The sequence below is a fragment of the Periplaneta americana genome, chromosome 6 (assembly GCF_040183065.1).
Source record: "Periplaneta americana isolate PAMFEO1 chromosome 6, P.americana_PAMFEO1_priV1, whole genome shotgun sequence".
Lineage (NCBI taxonomy): Eukaryota > Metazoa > Arthropoda > Insecta > Blattodea > Blattidae > Periplaneta > Periplaneta americana.
This window is the reverse complement of record NC_091122.1, coordinates 106016052-106041413: the sequence shown is the minus strand read 5'-3', so window position 1 is coordinate 106041413 and position 25362 is coordinate 106016052. Positions and strand designations below refer to the sequence as shown.

Sequence of the window (25362 nt, the reverse complement as noted above, 5' to 3'; positions counted from 1 at the left end):
AAGCCACAGGTCTTGTGTAATTTATTGATATAATTTATCTATGGTCAGTTTCATAAACATCTTAACAGCTTAAGATCCTAAAGTTAATTTCATAGATGATTTATCGTAAAGATCATTTAATTACCCTCCGTTAAATGTAACAACTGTTAAATCTCTTGTTAATTTAACATTCCATTTTTATCTTGTTACAGATTTAATGCGCTGTTAAATTTTTATAACTTATTTTCCATGCACAACTGCTGTATGAGTAATATTTAAAATAGTGAAGAATAAAAAAGAGTTTTGCCAAGCATTTATGTTATTTTATTTTAAAACAAACTTATTGTTACATACAGGTTGTCAAAAACTGTCTTAGCAAGATGACGGAAGAAATCAATACGAAATTATAATATTCCACAGACACTTACATTCTGGATTTTTAAAAAAGCTTTTTCGAAGTGTGTTTCTGAATGTTATTGATTTGGTTTTTTACATTTTAATTTTATAATGTGTTAATTTTTTAGCAACATAAGAAAACTGAAGTCTATTGTTGTGCCCTAAAGGTTACAAAGCCTGTAGAAATTTCATTAATCATCTCAACCCAATTTGTACTGGATAGGCATGGACCAGGCAGATGTTCGAATTACTCAAGCAGACTTGTTTCTTGCCCTGGACAACACACAGTGCTGACTACGACTATTCAACAACTTACTCATATACAAATGGCTTTCAGAGAACCTGGAGGTTCATTGGCGCTATCACATAAGCCCGCTATTGGCAAGATTAGTCCAATCCCTACCATCATATCTCACCTCCCTCAAATCCATTTCAATATTATCCTCTCATCTACGTTTCGACCTGCCCAAAGGTCTGTTTCCCTCGGGTCTCCCAACTAACACTCTATATGCATTTCTGGATTCACGCATATGTGCTACATGCCCTGCCCATTTCAAACTCTGGATTTAATGCTCCTAATTATGTTAAGTGAAGAAGAATACAATGTGTGGAGTTCTGCATTGTGTAACTTTTTCCATTCCCCTGTAACTTCGTCCCTTTTAGCCCCAAATATTTTCATAAGCACCTTTTTCTCAAACACCCTTAACCTTTATTGTTTTCTCAAAGTGAGAGTCCAAATTTCACAACCATACAGAATTGGTAATATAACCACTTCATAAATACTAAAGTTCAGTTTTTTTTTAAAGCAGGCTAGATGACAGAAGCTTTTCAGCCGAATAATAGCAGCCATTTCCCATATTGATTCTGTGTTTAATTTCCTCTCGGGTGTCATTTATATTTGTTACTGTTGCTCTAAGGTACTTGAATTTTTCCACTTTTTCAAAGGATAAATTTCCAATTTTTGTATTCCCATTTCGTATTATGTTTTGGTCACGAGACATAATCATATAATATTTTGTTTTTTTCGAGATTTTCAAATCTATCTCATTACTTGCTTCAAGTAAAATTCCCGTGTTTTCCCTAATCATTTGTGAATTTTCTCCTAACATGTTTGTGTCATCCGCATAAACAAGCTGCTGATGTAACCCGTTCATTTCTAAACCCTCTCTGTTTTTCTGGAAAGCATCAGATAGAAACTGGCCTATACGGACTCTGCTGTATGTTTCATTCAGACGAATTTTAATTAATCAAACTAGCTTCTTGGGAATACCAAATTCAATAAGGATATTATATAAAACTTCTCTCAACAGATATATAGTTTTACGATTTGCTGCCATCAGCAAGAATAGTCATGTAAGCCACATCTTTGTGTGTTGCTACTAAACATTCATTAAACAGGACAACTTTCGCTAACTTTACTTATACATATATTGCATCAAAATCGAATTATTTGGTAATGAATATCTCAATTGATCACAGTATACAAAAATTCTAGCATTACCCATGGCAGTTCTGTTTTCTTGATGTTTCATTGGCAATCAAGAACATCTGATCACGTCATTTGGGCATGATAGCGTCAGTTCGAAAAATAGTATAAAAATGAAATGCAAACACACCCAACGTGCATTTCGCCAAGACTTTAACAGTTGATCAGAGAAGAATTGACAAGAAGATGTGAAGTATCTCATGACAAATACTATAACATAATGATGACAACTATGGTTGTTACTCATACTATTACTAGTGTTATTGTATGTGAGTGAAGTTTCTTATAATTTAGTCGCTTTAACTTTTTTTGCAACTCTTGGCTTCTTGTAACTTTGATACTTGTTTGACTTTACCTTATGAAATTGGATATCAAACAAATTTAATTTAATTGACTTGAATTAATTTAACCAATATTCATAATCCTCAAATAATATACGAGGGTGATCCCAGAAGTAATGCACACTGCACATGTATGTTAATAATGAGATTATTCTGAACAATTATGTGCAAATTCAACTGAATTGCTTAAAAACTTTTTTGCGATTGAAATGGATGGCAAAAATCAGTCCTTAATTAAAATAGGAACTTTAAGTGGACATATGCTGACGCAAATTTATGAATTGCTTTGAAAAGTGTGCGGTGACTACAGTAGATTGTAGCACTATTTCTTGATGGTCTCCATATATCCATGAAGGCTGTATTATTAGAGAAGACCAAAATCATTTACGGACTTCACTGCAGAGGTCACTCACTGTTGCCAGTGTTTTCGAAGAAGACGGACAGATGACTCGCATAAAGGTAGCCCATGAATGTGGTATATCCAAATCATTTTTTTCAGTTGGTTATTTAACGACGCTGTATAAACTACGAGGTTATTTAGCGTCGATGAGATTGGTGATAGCGAGATGGTATTTGGCGAGATGAGGCCAGGGATTCACCATAGATTACCTGGCATTCACCTTACAGTTGGGGAAAACCTCGGAAAAAACCCAACCAAGTAATCAGTCCAAGTGGGGATCGAACCCATGCTCGAGCATAACTTCAGACCGGCAGGCAAGCGTCTTAACCGACTGAGCCACGTGGTGGTTTCCAAATCATTGTTCACTGCATTTTAGCAGAGCATTTACAGAAGAGAAAGGTCACTGACTGGTGGATTCCCCATAAGTTGTCTTATGAACACAAGACATGGAGAAAAGAAGCTGCAAGTCTGTTACTCTCCCCTTTGAACAAGAAAGGGGATCATTCTTAAGACACATTGTTGCCATAGATGAGATGTGGATTCGTGACTTTGAACTGAACTGAAGTCACAATCAGCTGAATGGAAACACGAGTCTTCGCTGCATCCCTTCAAATTTCATCAGAAACAGTCAAAAGTCAAGCAAATGGTCATTTAGCATATGATTATCAAGATGTTATTGCTGCTGACCATGTTCCTGTTGGCACATTAGTCACTGCAAGTTACTACTCTAAGTTTTTGCATAAGATATTGAGCCCAAAAATTCACCAGAACCAACCACAGCTACTGAAGTCTGGTGTACTGCTTCTCCATGATACTATTAGACTAGATATCGCCAAACCAAAGAGGGACATATTGACCAATTACAAGTGGGAAACATTCTCTCACCCAGCCTAGTCCAGACATAAGTCCACCTGACTATGATTTTTCCCCCCAAAATGAAAAACCCACTTCAGGGTCCATGTTTCACAATATGCAATGATCTGAATGCAGCTGGGACCCAACATATCCAAGAGTTAAACTTCAAATAAGAATTAAGTGGCATCCAACAGTTACCATAATGTTAGAAAGCAGTCGTAACTCTCTTAATGAGACTAGTTTGAATGATCTTGATGGAAGAAGATGAAAAAAAAAATGTGTGCTAATTAAGTAAATTTATGCATTATTTCTGGGATCATCCTAGTAGTTAGCTGCACTTCCTGACAAGAGTTAGTAGAAAGCAGCATTAAATCACCTGGTGTCATCTGACGATTAAGTGAGATGTCATTATTTTAGGCCAGATTTTGAAGTAACTTCTAAGAAATTACCTAAGAAACATGTGGATAGGTGAGGTAAGTGTGAAGCAATACTTTGTAAATTAACAAAGAATCGGTAAATTTTAGAACATCGTTACTGTCCATTTCATAAGTGAGGTTTCTGAAACTACAATATCTGAAACATACTTTCCTACATACGGAAAATATACTCACTTGTGATGTTAATATCCACGCTTCTAACATTTTTCTCTGTATCATTTATCAATCTATACTTAATCACATCAATATTAAATGATCTTCTTGTGAGATTCTACCCAAACTGAACATCTTTCATGGGAACAGGGAATTTGCCCAATCTGGACATAAATTCGTTCTCACCTCTAAATCATCCTCTTGTTTTTCTGGTCCAAGCTCAACTGATTTGTCTTCATCACTTAGATCAAATTCTGACTCTCGCTCTTCGTACTCCACATTTTCATCGAGTTCCTTGAAGTCAGGAGCAAAGGCAGACCAGTTCTCCACCTGATTCTGGGCCCACACAGACACAACACCACTCGAGATGGACGCAATGATTGGTCTTACAGGATGCCACTGAAGGAAAATAAAAAAGGGACAATGAAATTTCTTGAATAAAAACATGTAAAAATTCTTGGATAATGAAGATAATTTTGGCCATCCTACCCCAATATCTCCTGGCTTAGTTATCTTACGAATGATGTCTTATTGGTGGTCACTTGTGAGATTCAAACCTCTCTTCGAACAGTTGAATAAACAACAAACAAAAAAAAAAAAAAAGTAATTTTTCTTCAATGAAGAGACAATTCTTGCATTATGTCATTTTTTTCTTTAATTAAATTTCAATTTACACACAAAATCTGAGTGCAAAGTTTACATTACTATCTCTAATGCCAGGCGTTTGACCTCTTGCACTCCAATATTTTTCAAAGATATTGTCATAGTCAGCCACTGAAGCACAGATTTTGAGATGTTCCGAATCCATTTCTTGGTTTGAGTTACACAATGGGTAATTAGGGGACTGATATATTCCAATTCTATGCAGACTAAAGAAATATGAATATAGGTCTGTAAGGAAAAGAGGGGAGCAAAGGCTAATTGGGATTTCCTCATCTCTGATCGGGTCAAAAATCCTGACAGAACTGATATTTAACCTTTGCAGTAAAGTCTGAAGGGCTCAAATAGTCAAATCCACTCTCCTCACTTCCACGCTGGCCTCCCCTGGGATCTTTTACGATGCGAAAGAGAGAGTGGTGTGCGGAAAGCAATGGGAAGCTACCCATTTATCCTTCCCAAGAAAACCTGCATTGCATGATGAGTCTTTCCACGGTAAAATATTCTGGATGTTAACTACCCCCCCATTTGGATGTCCGGGAGGGGGATGCTGAGAAAGGACACATTATGAAGATATATGGATCATATGTGGAGACTAAGAGGGAGGCAGAAAATAGGAAAGATTGGAGAATGCTGGGTTTGCAGTGAAAGACCTGCCCTTGGGCAGAACACGTATGTATGTATGTATGTATGTATGTATGGAAAACGATCCTGATTTTACATCCACAAAAGATACAGTAATTCTAAATTTTACAGACATTGAATGAAGATAAGTGAGAGCACAGAAGTAAGCTAATGAATGTCAGACACGTGATACAGTAATGTAATTTTTCTTACTTTGCACACTCAAAGTTATAAGCAAACATTAGCTCTAAATTTGTTAGTGTTAAATTTGCTCTACAATTTATAAGGACATGAAAAAGTTCGCAGTGTACACTGGATACTGGAATCCACAGATCTCGTAATGCACCAACAACAAATGCAGTCTGATCTTATCGCAAAGCTTCAGTGACTTCTGGAACAGAAAGTTCTGGATGATTATTTTCACATACTCTTTTAGTTTAGCATATGCATGTATTATTGTATCTACTGAAATTTTCATTGTTGGAATCTTATTTGTCGGGGCCTCAATTCTGCTTTGGTTACCACAAAGCTTAAAATGTTCTGGCAGTAAAATAGCTGTCAAACAGGTTCAAGGAACACCCTAGCTGGATATCTCATCACGAGTTCTCAATTTTTGTGAACATGTGTCTCAGGGCATTTTTCATTTCTTCCATAAACTTATAATAATCGATTTTAGGGTAAAATATATAAACATGTCTATCGACAGTCTTAAAAATACAGTGACTTTAGCTCTACTCCTTAGCAATTCTTGTAAACTGTCATTGGCAATATTGCAACAAATGCCTACCCACATAGTACTTCTATTTGTAAATTTCTTTAACTGATTCTGTAAAGTTCGTCGAACTTTGCAAATTAATAAGATTGCATTGTGAAACACAGTTTACAAGCATTTGTAATCTTTTATCTGTGATTTATAAAATGTTAATTTATAATTTGTTAGCATTGTGAAATGGACTCCTGGTCTCAAAGCTTACTAACAGTGACTTTAGGAGTGACAAGAGATTGCACAAAGAAAGCCTGAACATGAAGACTGATGTCGTGCAGAATTGAAGCAGCAACACTGACGGATTCAAGCTGCCCGGGATCTTAAGAATTCGAACATGTCACAATTCTCAACTAATCAATCCATGACTTCCAATCATGAATTCCGTCTTGTTGGAACAGGAATCAGGAATAATCCTGTCGTTGAGCTTTTCTCCTGAAGAAACCTGAAAAGCATGTCTCTTGTTTCTTTCATGTAGAAAGGTTTATTTCACTGCCACCACAAATCGATTCAGTGAAGACAGGCAATAAAAATCTTCATCACAATTCTAATAAGATTTAGTTTATGTGCCCAGCACTGAATATGGATGGTCTCATTAGGAAAAAGTATGGAAAAACCTTCAAGAAGTCTTGTAGGGTGTAGAATCACTTGCAAATGCTACAATCTAGTTGAACACTTCTAAATCTTGCAGTGCTTCTGTGACAGCCCAAGCACAGCTTCGGCCATTTACTTCCTAAAGGGATGCTACTGCAGCTACATAATGATTTTGTGTAGCAGATGGCTCGACTGTATTTAACTTCCTATAATATGTACATGTCTCTGCCTATTTTGTCAGGTGTGTCATCCAACATTACTGCAATTTTTTTGTCCATGATAGCTTTCTCCACTTCTTGGTGTCTCTCTTGTGCAAGAGAAGGCAGATAATTAATTTTAAGAGTGTTGCTGCCAGGTAATCACCCCACCAGGCAGATGTTTTTTCACTCATTCTTTGGAGGCATGATGATCAGCTTTCCCTAGTGGGATGTTGTCATGTATCATCTCAATTGTGAAAGTAATAAAATCCACTTTAGCAACAGCCTATAAATATAAAGAAAGAACGAAGGAAAATTAAATATAAAATCACATTTAGTTAAGAGTATTATTAGTAATAATTAGCCTATAATATGATTGGCGCAGGCTTAGTAGGCCATTAGGACTTAAGAAGAGTTTAGCTCAGAGATTTGGGCAGATAAATCTGACACAGAACAAATAAATTACCTTTGCTTTTATACGTCTTCTACAATTTCAAACTTGATACATGGGCACTTGCATGTCTTAGTGGTTTTTACTTGCAATGTGCTTTTAACATATCACATGTCTTCCAATGCAAAGCATTTATAAAAAAAAAAACTGCAAAGCATTAGATCTAATCTTTTCATTCCATCTTGCGAAAATTGTTTCATTCGTGCAACCAAATTTAACTTCTGCGTCATAACTTGCAATCTGCAACAACTTCTTTGTTTCCTTCTGTTCTCTTGTATATAGTTCACTGCTTGCTTATCGTCCAGTAGACACAGCCATAGGATACGATCCAGCAGGCAGTGATATGTCTTTTGAACTTGGGGGAGGGGGGAAGGGGGAGAGAATACACAATTTCAAATAAACAAAACCAATTAAATAATGTTAAAATTAGCAAATTAACACAAAAATTCGCTTATTCGCAAGTTAAATCCTACAAAAATAAATTTCCAAAATTCCACTGTTTCTACTCAGTACTAATTTCACACAAGTCTGTCATTTTAACAACTGATAACCCTAATACTACCTCTGATTGAGGTTCTGGCTGATATGTACATTATCAGGCAGTACATCTTACTTGATGATATGTGTCAGAGGAAAAAAAATTTGTTTATATGCATCTGAAGTCTGATAAGTGTAATATGTAGCCAATCGGCGATGTATGCAATGGAGGAGGAAAGGAACTGGCCAACTTACCACATTATCTCCTGCCCTAGTTGCCTCATAAGTGGTACCTTGTTGGTATAACTTGTGAGGTTCAAACCTGTCATCGGACAGTTGACTAAACAAAACAACTCTAAAACCTTGTTTTTCAAATGTCTATTATTTCAAATATTGACACCTACTCTATAAACTCACACGTTTGCCATGTAAACTGTATTGCATCCTACAATATTACAGAAAATATGATGTAATGCAGTACTTCTTATGTTTGTTGCATGAATGATAGTACATTATCAATAGTTGAATTATAGGGACTTCATATAATGTATCTTTACAGTTGTGTTAATAATAAATTAGGTGTGAGCACTCACCACTACATCTAATAGTAACTCTCCTTTTGTTCCATGTAGAATTTTCACCAAATTACCAATGCTCTTTTCCCATACATATAATGCATGCTGCCGAGCTGATCCTGCGCAGATGTACTCTCCATCTCCAGAGAAGCAGCATTTCTTCCACATGGTTCTAAAACATAAATATTAAACCTTAGAAATATCAATATTTCATATTCTCCTACCATATAATCTAAGGTAGTATCTTTAAATATGTGTCAAATTGTGTAAAATTGGATAAAATGTCTTCATTTCCTTAGTCTCACTTACATTAAATGAAACTTCATGGATGAACATTTCGAAAGTAAAGTTGGGAGCACTGTTTTAGATGAAGAACTAGTGTTAAGTTTTCCACATTGGAGATCTGGATTCAAACACATGCAGGTCTAATTTAAACGTATGATAGACGAAGATGGTATGAGGAGCAAATTCTGGAGAGGTATTCTCGTTCTCTCTGTTATCTACCATTTCTCCACCACTAATAATCATTTCCACTACCACTACTATCACCGCTAGTATTATTCTAGGTCCAATGTGGTGCAATATGGTTAATGCCCAACACTGCAATGTGACAGATCAAATACTTTTGTGAGTTCCTGTTGCAAGACAGGTGGATATAATGTTGTATTTGTATAATAATTACAATCATCAATAAAATGACTAACTTTGATTCCGTAGGGGAGGGAGAACTAAACTACAGTCTTTCATTTAAAGAAGCCTTGAGCCTTACACTGTGATGTAAATTAATTTCAAATGATGAAAGCATTGGATGGACAAATATCAGTAATTCAAGTTTCTCGAATGCCACTTATTGTATAGTATGAAATCAATATTAATAGTAAATTAGAAAGTTTCTATTACATGTAAGGCATTATTAAATGAATTGGAAGGAGAGCTCAAAACACACTTCAATAAAATGTTAAAAAAACTCCAGTGATTATAGTAATTCATATGGCACAAAACTATTAACTATGAAACGGAAACAATTGAAGTAATTGAGAAGCATTTTTTTTAACTCGATAGAGGACAAAAATATAATTTTATAGGAATTACTTTTTTAAATTCTACTATATAACCATTTAATACACAAACAATATTTTTGAAAATATACGTCTTTACCCTGGGACAATAATTACAGGCACCACTGAATTATCCAGAGGAAAAACATATTTTCATAATACCATATTTCATTTCATTAAGGGGGGTGTCCATCTTTGCTATTTTAGGAAGAAAAATGCTAAGCTAAGAAAATGCTTCTGTATCAGATCACAAAAGCTAGTAGTCCAACTACCAAAAGTTTACGAGAATCTGTTTGTACAGACCCAGAAACAAAATTTGGACCACCTGAATTTTCCAAGTTCCAGTTATAACAAACTGCGCATGCTCTGTAAATGCAGGTGGTCCAAATTTTGTTTCTGGGTCTGTACAAGGTTGGAAGTCAATGTCATTGTCGGTGCACTAAGGGCGAATGTGGACTTTCAACTTCAGAATTCACAATAATGTTATTTTCACGAACTGCCATCTACAGTCCATGAGAATTTACTTGTCTCGTCCCTTTTAGAAAGAGAGAGAATGCTCACCATCTCTCTCTATCCTCATTTATGATGGTCGACACTCCTTCAAACGACCATGAGTTACCAGTGGCAGCATTCTCTTCCTCTTCAAAGTCTGACTCCACTCCACCAGAAAGTTCGTCTGTGTCCGTGTCGTCCAAATTGGTTACGAACGAATAATAAATTTCCATCTACAAGTCCATCCTTCGCCCAATAAAATTTTTCAACTTTTTCTACGTGTTTACAGGCCTTCCTCTAATTTTATTCCATCACTTTAGGAAGTGCACTCATTTTTAACGTTTTTTAAGAATCCTGTTCAGGCGTTTCTTTCCTGGAGATCGCAGCACACTTCCAATTCCGCTTCCTAGGGCGTCCTTTTTTTTTTTTTTTTAAATCCTGTTAACACCACGAGATGATATATCTGTCACTGCAGCAGTTCTTTCGATAAAACTCGGCACAGATATTGTTTGTTTTCCGCATTTCAGTGCCTCATATTCTCCAGTAAAGAATTTATGTGCATTAATAACCATGTTCATACCGTCCGACTTCAAGGCTTTCCCGCGTTTTCCCATATTGCCTACCATTATTATTAAATACAAGAGCACAACACTCATTACAATATTTAAGGTAACAGTGAAACCATGCATCTCCGAAAACATTTTAATTTGTGAATTATATTATATTAAATTGGTACAAGATACAAACTCGTCCACACCTGTGGAGTAATGGTCAGCGCATCTGGCCACAAAATCAGGTGGCCGGGTTCGAGTCTGGGTCAGGGCAAGTTACCTGGTTGAGGTTTCTTTCAAGGTTTTCCCTCAACCCAATACGAGCAAATGCTGGGTAACTTTCGGTGGTGGACCCCGGACTCATTTCACCGGCATTATCACCTTCATTTCATTCAGACGCTAAATAACCTGAGATGTTGACACAGCGTCGTAAAATAACCCAATAAAAAAAAAAAGATACAAACTCACTTCACTATTCACAAAATACTACTAACTAATGAACTCGAACAACCCCGAGACGCCACTGAGAGATCCACTAATTGGGTTTGCAAAAGTGTGAAAGGAGAAGGGAGGATAAAGGGAATTCCAAGAATTGTGCAAAAGGAAACCTCTTGCCCGTCACATCTGGTGGCAGTCGGTAGACAAGGACCTCATACAAGGACAGTAGAAATGACGCCAACTTAATCCTCATGCACTGTAGATAACATGGACAACCAGCTTTATGGTTAGCAGTTTTCTTCAAGTTTCTTACACAATCAATTTCATTTCGTTTTCTGCTTTCCTGAAATCCTCATACTTATAACAACCACCCTTAGTGAAATAAGGTACAGATTATATTACGTGGTTAAAAACTACAGGTTTTTTCAAATGTCAATAGAGAACATGGACTACAAGATGAGCTTTTGTCAATAAATGTTAGTTTGCTACTACATTAATTAAGTTTTATTGGGTTTTAATTATAGTTTTGAGGTTTTTTTTATTCTTTCATGATTTTTGTTAAATATATAGTTTATTATAAAACAACCTCCTGAACTTACAGGTTGTCGAAAAAGACAAAGTAAACAAAAAGATAATAATAACAGGAATAATAACTTGAGATTTAAGTATACATACAATAAATTTTGGGGGAAAAAACTAAATTAATATGAAATTAGAGATCAAAATAACATTTAAGTGTTATCTCTAAAAATTATTTTATAAATAAATAGTGATACAGCAAATAATAAAATCTCCTATATCTAATTATATTTCTTTCTTTCGAAAATATAATTCTCAATCTCCTATGTACCACTGCCATAGAATGAATAAATGCGTTTTTTCTTCCTACTGAAAAATGTTATATTTTGCACATAGGAGTTATTGCAGGAACAACGAAAATATGCAAGGACCACTACTTACATTGATAACAATGCTTTTAGTTATGTTAATGGGTAGTAGAGCTTTCATTCCTTTTTATTTGTTTTAAATACTACTAAATGTTAATATAGGCATTAACTTAAAAATGTTTTCATCTAGAGAGTGGGGGTTTACACTACACAGGAGGAAAAGGTGGGACCGACAGCAAAGGAAACAATAATTCAGATCTTATGTAACAACAGAGACAATTTTCTTTACATGTATGATCGAAATACAACCAACTATATTTAGTTTCTCATAGTTTTTTTATGTTTGATTTACATCCAACCATTTTATTCATTGATTCACTGCAAACAGCATTAGATGGAATTATGGGTTCACAGATTACACTTTCACTTAAAGCTAATTGAGAATATTATTATATTTGCTAAACAAAAACACTGAAAATTATGTCAATAAAAACAAAGCACACCTGGCTTCTTTTATTCTTCTTCTTCTTAACTGTAAAAACATTAAGACTGAAAATTCAGACAGTTAAAATTTCAACCAATCCAGATCAGTCGACAGACCACCAACCTTCAAGGAACAACTATGCCTACCTAAAAATCTATATAACAAAATGTATTTTAGTTACTCAAAAGTTATATAAAATTGTAATATAATATTGTATAAATTGTAATATAATACTGTATAAATAGTATTAAGTTAAAAAAACTCTGAAGTCTCCGACGGAGGAGAAATATCCCCCTCCCCCCAGGTTACCCTCTGAATTTTATCACTGCTAGCAAAACCCATAAATATCAACAAACATGGAGACGTATATTTTTAGGATGCCACAATACCATCTACCTTTTAAGATTCACCACTATACTCCCTAAAGACAGAAAGATACAGGGAAACCACATCGCACATGGACTGATCAGTTCTTATGTAGTCTCACAACAGAAATTGCACTTATGCTGCAGATCACAAGCAGAAGAAGAAGAAGTGTTATTTCTTTTATTTGCATTCATTTCTCTCTTTTTCATAAGCTGGCCACATAAAAAATGACGACATTGTGTATTTAACACTACCACACATGCCTGTCCTATTCCTGACTTTAATAACTACACACCAATTATGTTATAATGATGTCAGCGTTGTTGACTGTACAGTAAACTGAAGTTTTTCATTCCCTGCACAAAGCATACCCCAATGAACAAGCAAAAACATAAGATGATGCCTACTTGTTCACCAAATCTTGAAGCTTCTGAATGGGTTCTGGTTCTCCCTCTTTCCCACATGTCAACACCTCCTTGCTGTCATAGACCCGAATCACTCTGTCTGCTGTGTTTATCAAAAAACAGCTGCAAGAAAATTTCAAAAGAAAAAAACATTCTATAATACATTACACAGAAGATTCATCTATAGCCAATTCTTTAGTGCTTAGTTTCATAAGTGATATATAATAATTTAATAATTTATTTATTTAATCTGACAGGATTAAGGCCATAAGGCCTTCTCTTCCATCCTATCAGATAGCACATATAAATACAAAAAAGAAATACCAACACTGATGAAAATAATACAAATTAAGTTAAAGCCCTGTAGAGGGTCAACAGAGTCAAAAGAACACTATAGAGCTCTCATTGAGCTAATACAAGAAAAAAGAAATAAAACAGAGATAGCAATGATGATATTGATAACTGACAACAACAACAACAATAATAATAATAATAATAATGATAGTAATAATAATAATAATAATAATAATAGTAGTAGTAGTAATAATAATAATAATAATAATAATAATAATAATAATAATAAATACATTACATATTAATTTTCAATTTTACAACAGCATAGTTACAATATTTACTATATGTCATGGGTTAAGGTGAAGTTGCACAACCTAACATGTGTTCAACAAGCAATTCCACGAACTAGAATGTGATTTTTTAATTTAAATTTGAATTTTGATATTGTCCGACAGTCTCTGACATGGTCAGGGAGAGAATTCCAGAGGTGTGGAATAGATATGCTGAAAGATGATGAGTAGAAGGATGTTCTGTGCAGAGGAATAGAGAGAAGGTACATGTTCTGGGTTCGAGGTAGTGAAAGGTACACAAAACGAGATGCTAGGTAAGAGGGTGTGGAGGTGTGGATGATTTTAAATAGTAATAAGAGAGAGTTGAAGAATCTTCTTTCTTTAAGTGGACTCCAAGACAACAATTCTACAAGACAACAATATATTGCAGGTCATGAATTTAATGTGTTATGATAATAATTATTTACCTTAATGAGGCTGCAAACATGTTATTTGTTAAATTGCAAAGTTGTTAATGTTATTAAAATTAGATTTTCAATTTTCAACTCTTTATTACCAATATTACTGCAGTGAAAAGGAGGACTTCTTGTCACATGTCACTGACTCTGTGTACTGCAATGCTAATTGCATGTCCTCCCAAATCATTCCCAAGGAAAAAATTAAATTTAGTACGAAAGCTGCGATGTATGTCCATATATATCAAGTACTGACAAATCCAGTAGAATATTTTGTTTATAATTTGTGTATTTTAGTTATCTTTGCAATTTTACTTTTTGTTAAGAATTTCATTCCTACATAATACTATTTTGTAAATGATATATAGGCTATATTTTTTTAATAATGAACTGAGAGTGATTTCTCTTAGCAAATTAAGTTCTCTGCTCTAATTACTGTACGTACGAATACAAGGAGAGTCACCGGCTCCTTATTTGTACAAAGTTAAGCAATTCCGTACATTCACAGTCAATTCTGTATACTCGTAATCATGTATTTCCACTGGTGTTAACTTTCTTTAGTAACCTAATAAAATGTAGAGTTGCCTATTACGCAAAATATATGACACGGATCTATTGGGTTGGTGTAAAAGTTCGTAACATTCTTTTGCTGTGACAAAAGTACCTGAGATGAATAAAAGAAAGAAATTAATCAGTAATACATTTTCTTACATTATCTATGACTCTAGATCAGACCCATGCACGCTTTGCTCATACAAGCATGCTCTTGCACTGCTGCCAATGTCAGTTCACAGTTCTACTCTCGAATGCAAGTTCACCGTATCAGTGGTACCGGTATGCACTGCAGAATTTTATGACACGGAATGTTTTAAAGTGCAAGGAGTAATATAGTCTAAACTACAATATTACTACTAACTTACAAATGAGATGAAAGCAGTGACGCTGTTTTAATGCTAAATTTATAACATTAATAATAATAATAATAATAATAATAATAATAATAATAATAATAATAATAATAACATTCTCAGTTTCACTTCTTTCATAGCATAATTTTACTTGTGATCAATGTGACCAAATATCCCCCAAATGTTGTTTTAAGGTAATTTAAACCTCTTTTGATAGAAGTGCTTCTTTGAGTTCATTTGGGCATATTAATTTAATTTGCTATTCGCCTGCATAGTCATAATATTGTTGGTTGTGATGTATGGAGTAATGTCTTATGATAGAATTTCTTTAATCAATTTAAAGTCTTCATATAATTATATTAAACATTTTGCACTTCCTTGTAATTCAATAAAGAACACATCTTCCTAATTACACTTAAATGTAGGCATGGTAGATCTCAGCTATCACTTGGATTTGGTTCAAATTATGTTCTTCCTCTTACTGATGTAGCTGTCAACGCTGTAATAACTCCAGTGGTCTCATAGCTGCTGAAATTACAAGAGGCAGTCCAGCAACTTGTCACTAGCTGCCACCAGAATAGTAATTACAATTATTACGTGAAATGTGCAGCATGGTACTAGATCATTATTATTCTGTACAAATATTTTACAAAAATTACTTTCTTTTTCCAATCTCACTTTCAGAATCTGAGATTCAAAATCTTCCAGCTTCACAGTGGAGATCAATTTAAGTGTACTCCATCAGCAGTGGCTAAAGCCAATGGTTTACATATTCAGTAAATTGAAATTACTATCATGGTGGCTTAGTTCTAGGTGCATGGGCTTATAAGCCAAGGGACCCGGGTTCAAAACCCAGTCAATCCACCCTGACTTTATAATATGTGTTTGGCAAGACCGTAGTCCAGGCAATACAGGTGTTTTCTCCAGGTACTCTGATTTCCCTGCGACATCCTAACAATTCTCTATCATCATCATGCATTACGAGTGTAATGAAGAACCACCATCGTGGTTCACTCTGAACAGTCTCAGACAAATAGTGGTCTCAGCACTAGTGACATCTATGACCCACATTCATAGTCAGAGCGATATATATAACATCTAACCACAGACGCAAATTATTTTATTGACCACAAAACTTTTTAAGCTCTTTCCATCAGGCAAAAAATAATTAAAACCTAGTGCATGAAGAATAATTCATGCTGTCAATTCCCTGATGAATATTTTAGTACTCACTCGCCTCGTCTGGCAAATTCTATGCTTTTTACTGCTGTTGCACTGGTTGTTCCTTGAGTCACTTTGAAAGAGGCCTTGAGCATCAGGTCACTTGTTGAGAGGACCAAAACCTTCCCTTTGGCATTACCTGTGTACACAAACTGCCCCCGGCGATCGAAAGAGGCAACAATGTTCAGGTCCGATTGCTGTAACAGTAATCAGAATTGTTCTCTCATAAGAAATACACGATGTAAGTATGAAATAATAACACTAATCAATTAACCAACGAAGGTTTTCTATGACTCATACGATTTTATTTTCAGTCCTCATTAAATAAAAGGCATATATTTTTTTAGTAATTATTGTCGCTCATAAAAGGCTACAGCTTGTTTACTCCAATAGCTATACTTGTGTAATCGTGAATATTATGAGGATAGGCGTAGATAATGGCATCATGCTTTTCTTTTTTCATTCACATTCCTTCAATTTTCTTTAAAAGACAGTGACAAACGAGTTCTCAGTTATCACTGGGAGAGTATATGCTAAATGTGCAATACATGCTTTTCTAAATCATCAGTGGTTTCGGAAAAACAATGTAATGGATTTAAATTTCTTAAAAAAAATCTTACAGTGCAAGAAAACAAATCAATAATAAATTTTCTAAGTTATAAACAAGTACAATAAAATTATAGTATTTTGAAATTACACAAATGAATCAGGTTACAAATTGATATTGCAATGAGATGCCTGAAGCTATAACTGCAAATGGCAGTATCATTCACACGTTAAGGTGACTGATGTGTGCACAAGTGGCAGAAACGAAACAAACCAGCAGTTGCAAAATGGCGGCACCTCTGCATGACTCTACCATTGTTGAGTAGCACTCTGTTGTGAGATTTTTCTGAGCAAAAGGTGTGACAGTAAAGATTATTCATAAAGAAATACCATCCATGTATGGTGAGCATTGCCTGTCATGTCAAGCAGTCTACAACAGAATGCAGAAGTCCTATGAAAGGTGGATGAATATCGAACACAAAGTCGGTCAGCCAGCAGAGACTGTCACAGAAGCAAATGTGTAACAGGACAGTGACTTGATTTGAGAGACTCACACTGGAGCATTTTCGCGGTTTCCTTGCCAAAACCCTAAAACATGTCGTTTTTGGAAGATTCTGTCTTGTATCAAGACATATATCTATATATGTATCTATATATCTATATATGCACTTACGAGCTCTGCAATTAATCACATTGCGTGATGGCAATAGGAAGGTCTTCTTTGAGTGGTCATTAATAATGGGGCAAATGCTTGCAGCATGGATCATTTTCTGAAGTTCGAAGATCATTTCAGTACAGTAGAAAGAAATTAAAGCTGCAGATTCACACAAGAAAGTTATCTATCCAGTGGCAGCATGTCAAATTTCGGGATGAGTTTTGTAGCTTTATTTATGTATTTTTCGAATGTGAAAAAAAATTCTGCCCTCTATTGCCACCACGTTAAGGAACACACATTTTATGTTGTAGAGCACAATACGGCTCACTTAAATTCAAATATATGCTATGTATATTTTATTTGCTGACCTGATAAAATTATTTTATTTCTAGTATTTCTTTCAGGGGTGCAAAACCAACACACCCTACTTTGACCAGGAAAAAGATTTTTGAAGTAATACAGACCAGCTCATCACCTATTTTCAATGACCAATGTGATTTTACTTAAGAAAGAAAATTAGAATTATGACTCATTCTCTCATAATCATGTCCGAAGAACTGAAAAGCACCTTTTGCCACTTAATATTCAATTTTAAGTTAAAATGGACATGGCCAAACAAAACTCTCAATCGATTTTTAAAATAGAATCATCAATAGCTTCAGAAGACCATTAGTTTCACATATACGCTACATAAACTCAGGAGAGCGGTGGCTGTCCATCACTTGAATTTGATAAAGATAGTGAACGTTCTACAAGGTGAAAAACAGACACATTACGAGCAACAACTAATCTTAACTAATCACACAGATGATGCTTTGTGCAGCAGGATGAATAATTGATGCTGCTAATATAATTAAAGAAATAACATTTTCCACGCCAACTATTACAATGGTACATTTTTCAGATTTTCAGGCCAAAACACGAAAAAGTAAAATAGGTATTTGGACATCCACTCTTATCTCAAATTAAGAGGAAAGGTTGTGGTTTTCAAACCTTGTTTATTTTTCACTTTGCTACAAATCTCGAGTCTGGGAACTTGTCTAACCATTCACGTCATTCTACTTTAGATTCTCTTGGTTGAACAGAGTGAAAAATGTTCTACTGTTGTGAATTCATAATTCTGAAAGTAAATGCTAATGAAGAAAATCCCCAACATGGATTCAGTTCATGGTCGTATGTAGAATGTTTTAATGTGATCTTTATTTATAATTTTATTTAATCTCTATTTCAAGAAACTGAATATAATGTCTGTGCTGAATGCGAAATTTCACACAAATTTTAAAGTTAAAGATTCTGTACAATCCGGTAAAATTTCAGGCCACCTTTTATAGCATATGTTTACATCTTCATATTCCAGAAAAAATATGCTACTAGCTGCCACCAGAATAGTAATTACAATTATTACCTGAAATGTGCAGCATGGTACTAGATCATTATTATTCTGTACAAATATTTTACAAAAATTACTTTCTTTTTTCAATCTCACTTTCAGGATCTGAGAGTCAACATCTTACACTACCTAGGAAAGAATTATTTGGGCAAATTCAAGGGGGGGGGAAAAAAAAAAAAAAAACAGTGAATTTTGATAAAAATGTGATATATTAATGAAATGCATATTAAATATTATCGGGTCAGAATCAACACAGTCTAAAGAGTTAAGAAGTGTTTTAAATCATTACATAAAATGGTTTCAAAACTAGACTGCAATGAGCAAAGAGAAATACACAGAAAATTTCCTCCTCAGAGCAATCAGTGGCTAAAAAAAGAGCAAAAGTTTTCCTGTTAGTTCTACTGGAAATCAACAAAGAGGAGGGCTTTCAGAGTTCGGATTCGAGGAAAGTATTAACTCTTCCAAGAGGAGGAGGACTGAGACATTATGAGTATCTACAAGTTATACTGAGCTCACTTATGCAATATAGATGAGTCTGTGAGCTTCAGGGTGATTCCATGGAAAAGAAGACATGGTCATCTGAAACTGAAGTCATTCTATAGTAACTTTTGGTTTCATTATAATGTAGTATAAAGATTGAAGTTATGTTGGATACAATGTATATCCTCTTCCTATCAGTCTTTTGTTAACAGCAGTCATTTTTTTCAGACCTGTTTTACAGAATGTTCATAAGCTCAAACTTTAGTCATTTTAAAGTAAGTATATCATGTTAAATGTTCAAAAATCTTTAACTTGGTGCACTGACTTGTTAAATATAGCTTATTCTTTAATAGACTCAGCATGTTTAAGGAATAGCATGTTTATAGGTATGCAATGGGGTGCTTCTTCACCTTAGCAAAATGATTTAATGAGAGTTACCCAACAGATTTTTTTTTTTACTTGCACTGTATGCAACTATGTCAGAAAATTGATAATTACATTTTTATTTATTAGGACTTAGACCACTTCAGACATACGCCTGTTTCTGTTCTACTATGCAATTTGTATTCATAGCAGAGATAATTTAAGTAACCTAACAGAAATTCGATGAAAAAACAAAATGTATTTTATCTACATGATTTAAATACACTGACATGTTATAAACAAGAAAAGCTTAAAGATGCATGGGTGTTAATTCCTATGTTGTTTCAAACTGAATCTGATAATGATTATATTGTTACATGTTTACACTTAAATCTTCAGATACAATGCCATTACCTGCAGCTGAAAAGATAACACGGAGAAGACAGAAATTAAAAGATTAGGGAAAATATGAATATAAGGAAAAGCACAGAGAGAATGTTAGGAAATACATAGAAAGGGAAAAACAACAAGAACAAAAGTTGAGTAAAATAAAACTAAAGAAACTTGCTGCAGAAAGAAACAGCTGAATAGAGAAAGTTGCAAACCATGGAAAACTTGAGGAGTCTACCATCCAGAATATATCTCTTCCAGGACCATCTGTTAATTTATCCCCACACAAGAGTGAAAGAATGCTATATAAACTACACCTTGTTTAAAACGTGTTCTTCCCAATTAACCAAGGAAAAAGGCTACAGTCATAAAGAACTTGTATGAGACTTATGCTAAACCACTGCCACAATCAAAGAATTCAAGAACGTCATCAGTTCTCAAACCTGAAACAGTAAAAGCTGTTACAGACTTTTATATAAGGGATAATATTAGCCGCCAAAGTCATGGCAGGAAAGATGTGAAAACTCAGGAAAGCCATGGAAGAAAAATAAAATGCAAATCAGACATTTAATGCTTTTAATAAAAGAAACATATGAAATTTTCTGCTCTGAAAATGGGAAGACAATTGGAAAAAGTAAATTGCCGAATTACGACCTAAGCAAGTGCTGCTGAATAATAAACTCAGGTTTTATTAAATGGTCTAAAGAGAAAATGTACTATTAACAGAGCCAATGACTTCGTGAATGCTATGGAGAGCACATCAGAAGTAAGAGGAACTGCTCAAAGAAACAGGAAGTTAAATTTGACATTTAATTTAAAGAATTCAAAAACATTTCAAGTCATTCCTAAAGTGCACTGTTCAAAAGTTTGTGAGGGTAAAACAGTAGGCTACAGCCCAACAGCTAAATCAAAATAAAGACAGAACATAATAAAAGTTGCGTATATTATTGCCTGAAAAATTAGAAATATTTTTTGTTCATTTTCAATATATGATTTATTGGATGAAATATTCGTAGTTAATTTGTTCTAAAATACTTAACTATTTAGTATAAAATCCATTTATACTAAAAAAAGATTTAATTGGAAATTAGCATTATAAAACTTAATTTTTAACTACGTAATGTTAGCTACCAGACAGGTACAGTAAGTTACCTGAATATTATGTTTTGGAATAACTATTTAATGCAAAGCTGTGATTACGATTAATTTGTTAATCTGAAATATTTAAGTGAACATTGGAGATTTATAATTAACACAACAAAACTTAAGTACTATTCAAGTTGGTGTAAAGGTTATATCTCCAAAATGTAATGTGAGTTACCAAAAAGTTATTTTTTATGTACTACTTTTCATAAAATCGTGTTTATTCCCACTTATGTTACATTTTTAACGGGAAAAAAAACTGGGCGCGCACACGCACACACACACACAACCCCCCCCCCCCAACAATTACTAACACATTTCTTGGTTTCATGATGAAAAATACAATAAAAAGATGCCAAATGCCGCATTCTGCCAGAAAAAAAAACACTGCATACATACTGAATGAATGAATCAGAGACCATCATTAATGGATGCTTTTCACAATGATGGAAGTGCGAATGTGCTTGAAATAAATACCTAATGCTATTTTGTAACTGTTTAAGGAGCTCTAGGTACAAAACACATAGCTGTAGAGTAGGCAGTGTGTGCTAGAAAACCCAGCTACCAGGACAACCTGCAAGGACAATATGAATGCAAGATCTACATACATAAAATGAAAAGAAGAAATGAAAATCAGAGATTAGGTAAGCTATGGAAGCAAAGGAATACTGAGAAAAGTACAAAGACAAAAAAGATTCTGTAGGGGGAGGAAGAAAAGGCAGCATGAGAATAGTAAAGATTCGAAGAAAGGACAAGAAGAAAAAGAAAGACAAGTGAAATTAACAAATTGGCAAAAATCGGACAGAATGAGATTATTGGTATTCTTTGAATTTCACAAAGAAAAAAGCTATCTGACTATATATTAGTGGAAAATTTTGTGAACCTCTTTGTAGCAGTGTTCAAATTAATGAGACTAGCATCTGGTATCCCAGGCACATATAATCTTACAAAACAAATTTTATATTACACAAGAGAAGAGAAAAAAGGTGTGATACAGATACTTACATCATCATCCAATGGTACAATCCGATGGTCTCCATCAGTGTCCACCAAAACAGCCGCATGACGCATAGGACATACCAAAAATATTTTGTCATTGCGTGGATGAAATTGGACCTGCAATACATTTCAATTGTTCATCAGCTAATTTCTCCATGAACAGAAAAACAAAACAAAAAATAAATTGATTCATTTTCCCCCATCAATGATAACAGGTATTCCCAAAATTACATTACAAACCTCCAATATGTAGAAAACAAAAAAAGACTATAAACTCCTTAGACTATGTATCATATCTAATTTCCACTCACTTTTAGGATTGGAGAGGGAAAACGGTACTTCTGTTCACATTCTCCAGACAAGATATCCCATATACAAACATTGTTGTCAGTTGACGCACTCACAAGTTTGTGACCATTTCGAGACCAACTGCAAGCAATGCAAAACTTATAAGAAACTAAGTTAAACATACATTCAATAACCAACATATAGGCTACACTTATTTGCATGATTAGCATGTTCAAAATAAATTGTTTGAAACAAACTATACCCAGGCCATTGTAATCTTGCACCTGACAGCTTTGCGTAATGTTGGTAGTGAGAAATGAGATGCTGCCACAATGTTCACTATACAACAGCTGACTTAACTAACGTGGAGTTTACTATTCTGTACCATTAATTCAAATCATAATTATGTAACTCCATTCTTTATTACTGCCTTCTCAGAAAGACCAAAATTTTTTATGTCCACTGTATTACATACCTGCAGGAATAGAGGGACACTCATATACCTATATGTATAAATTCCTTCTCCTGCTCATGAAATTAACAAGTCCTTCGCACCAATTCTGACATCTGACTATTTACACAAAGGATTGTCACTATGTTTACTCTTGTGACATTTCATAGTAGCGCAAAAGTTTACAGTATTTATAACTTTATACCACTAAAACAAAAATTCAGCATGTAATAGTAACACCATGTAACACAGCATGCAGCAAATCGACAACAAAGCAGCACTCAGTATAGCAGCAGTAACAGCTGAAAGAAAATACTACGTTTTGATTGGTTCAGAAGGCTACCACACAGCGTTCAACTTTTCTGTGTGAAGGGTTGCCAACACAAATAACAATTGTCAAGTGCAAAGTAAAATGGCCTGTGTAAAGTAGTAAGCAACTGCTATGAAATTCTTCAAATGAAAGTATACATTATTAATAAAAATATATTGTTTTAGATTTATGATATGTAACTAACTTAATTTGATTTCCATTCAGAGGTTGACAGAGACATAATTTTATTCTGAAAGAGACGAAATTTGTTACGATATATATAAATAAACACTTCCTTAATAGAATGGGAACTTAGACTATGGTCCTTCTCAAAGAAACGAAAATTTGGATTCCCAGAACACAATGCTATCTGTGAGTGCATAGTAAATAAATAATATGTGAAATAAGTGTGTTTCTGTGAAACTTGGTGACAATGTCGATAGACAATTCAAGCATAGTTTCTTATATTCTTATAGAAGGTGTTTCAGAATAACTATTCCTAATTTTCATGTAGAGGGCATGTAATTAAACATTTCTTCTTAATAAAGTAGTGTCTGAAAATGCTTCTATATCGAGGTAATATGGTAGAAGTCAAAACTCTTTATTGATATTAATGTCCATGGCTGTCTTTGTGTTTCAGCTATTCCTACTGCCTTGGAAACAATTGAAGTGGATTTGTTTTCCTTGTACAGTAGAACATTGATTATCCATAGTAATGAAGAAGGAGAGACGGAGGGAAAAAGACCTTTGGGGAGGCTGAGACATAGATGGGAAGATAATATTAAAATGGATTTGAGGGAGGTGGGATATGATGATAGAGACTGGATTAATCTTGCTCAGGACAGGGATCAATGGCGGGCTTATGTGAGGGCGGCAATGAACCTCCGGATTCCTTAAAACCCAATAAGTAATAGTAGTAGCAGTAGTAGTAGTAATGAAGAAAGAATACTTAATAGGAAAACACACATAATTCATTGTTTGTTATTACCTTATTTTTATGAACATTTAAAGAAACTCACATTTTTCTCAACTTTACTACCAGCAACTTTTTTTCTAATCTCTGAAGTAAAATAATGTCCAGAAATGAAGTGCTTCATACACCTCATGAAAGTCTCTGCTGATTCTAGTGCAGTTTGTAGTGGAACACGCAATTTAGGGTATTATTTCTTCTTCCTCTCCACTCTCGTCACTGTCACACTTGCAAGCTCACACACAGCGTCAGCAATAATGGCGTCGTCAATATCACTAGGTAACAAATGAAAACTTTTTTTCTGCGGTACAGATCAAAATACGTCGCTTTTACTAATTTCAGTGTGCTGAATCCAAAAATGCATTTTGTTTTTCCCTATTACGTCAGGTTTTCTAGCAATTCAGCAAAACGTTATTCTGCCACAACATAAAATTTGGAGTTATAATGTGTGCACTGAAATTATGTAATTTATATATCTCAGTTGTTAACACGTCCATCTATTTTTTCCAAAGTTATATAACAATAAACAAAACATTTAAGAATTCATAGGAATATTAACTACAAGAAAACAACATAAAAAAAGAAATTTAAAAAGTAGAAAGCTTACCCTCAGAATATATGTTAGAAGCCCTCAGTTTCCCTTTTTCTTTTTCCATGCAACTTTATTGTATATGTCAAGTCCTCTGGACAGTTCATCACGTGCAATAGTTCATCAGTAATCTGCCATTATATTCACATCCCTATGTCGCTGATAGCATAGCTCTACATCTTTTAGATCCTGGCAAATGCGAGTGACAGTGACAAGGATAAGGATGACTAGGTTTTCATTCATTTCATGACTAGATTGCTTACAGTGTATTCTTTTATAAATTTAATAACTATCTTGCAAACTAACATTAGTGACAAAAAAAATTCAGTTTGATGATATACATAAACAGTATTTGACTTAAGTTAATTGGTATAAAAGACATTATTACGTATTATTTGTTAAAATAAATTTAAAATAAAGCATAATTTGAAAAAAGATAAAACATAATTATCAAAAAAATAAAACTTAATGTGGGTTGCTCTACCAATAATGTATGGCCTCCAAGATGATACCCTGACACCTTATGACTATTGGTATTGTCTTTGAGTCATACTG

General features: G+C 34.3%; 1 protein-coding gene across 1 annotated transcript in view; it reads right to left on the bottom strand.

Moving 5' to 3' along the window:
• Positions 1-25362, bottom strand: part of Rbbp5 (retinoblastoma binding protein 5) — a 63201-nt gene that overhangs the window by 16754 nt on the left and 21085 nt on the right. Inside the window, exons 4-9 of the mRNA XM_069828720.1 lie at positions 22511-22628; positions 22206-22316; positions 16246-16430; positions 13069-13188; positions 8404-8557; positions 4234-4446 (exon numbers count right to left, since the gene is read on the bottom strand). Coding sequence (XP_069684821.1) covers positions 4234-4446; positions 8404-8557; positions 13069-13188; positions 16246-16430; positions 22206-22316; positions 22511-22628 — 901 coding nt within the window. The remainder of the gene's footprint in view (positions 1-4233; positions 4447-8403; positions 8558-13068; positions 13189-16245; positions 16431-22205; positions 22317-22510; positions 22629-25362) is intronic.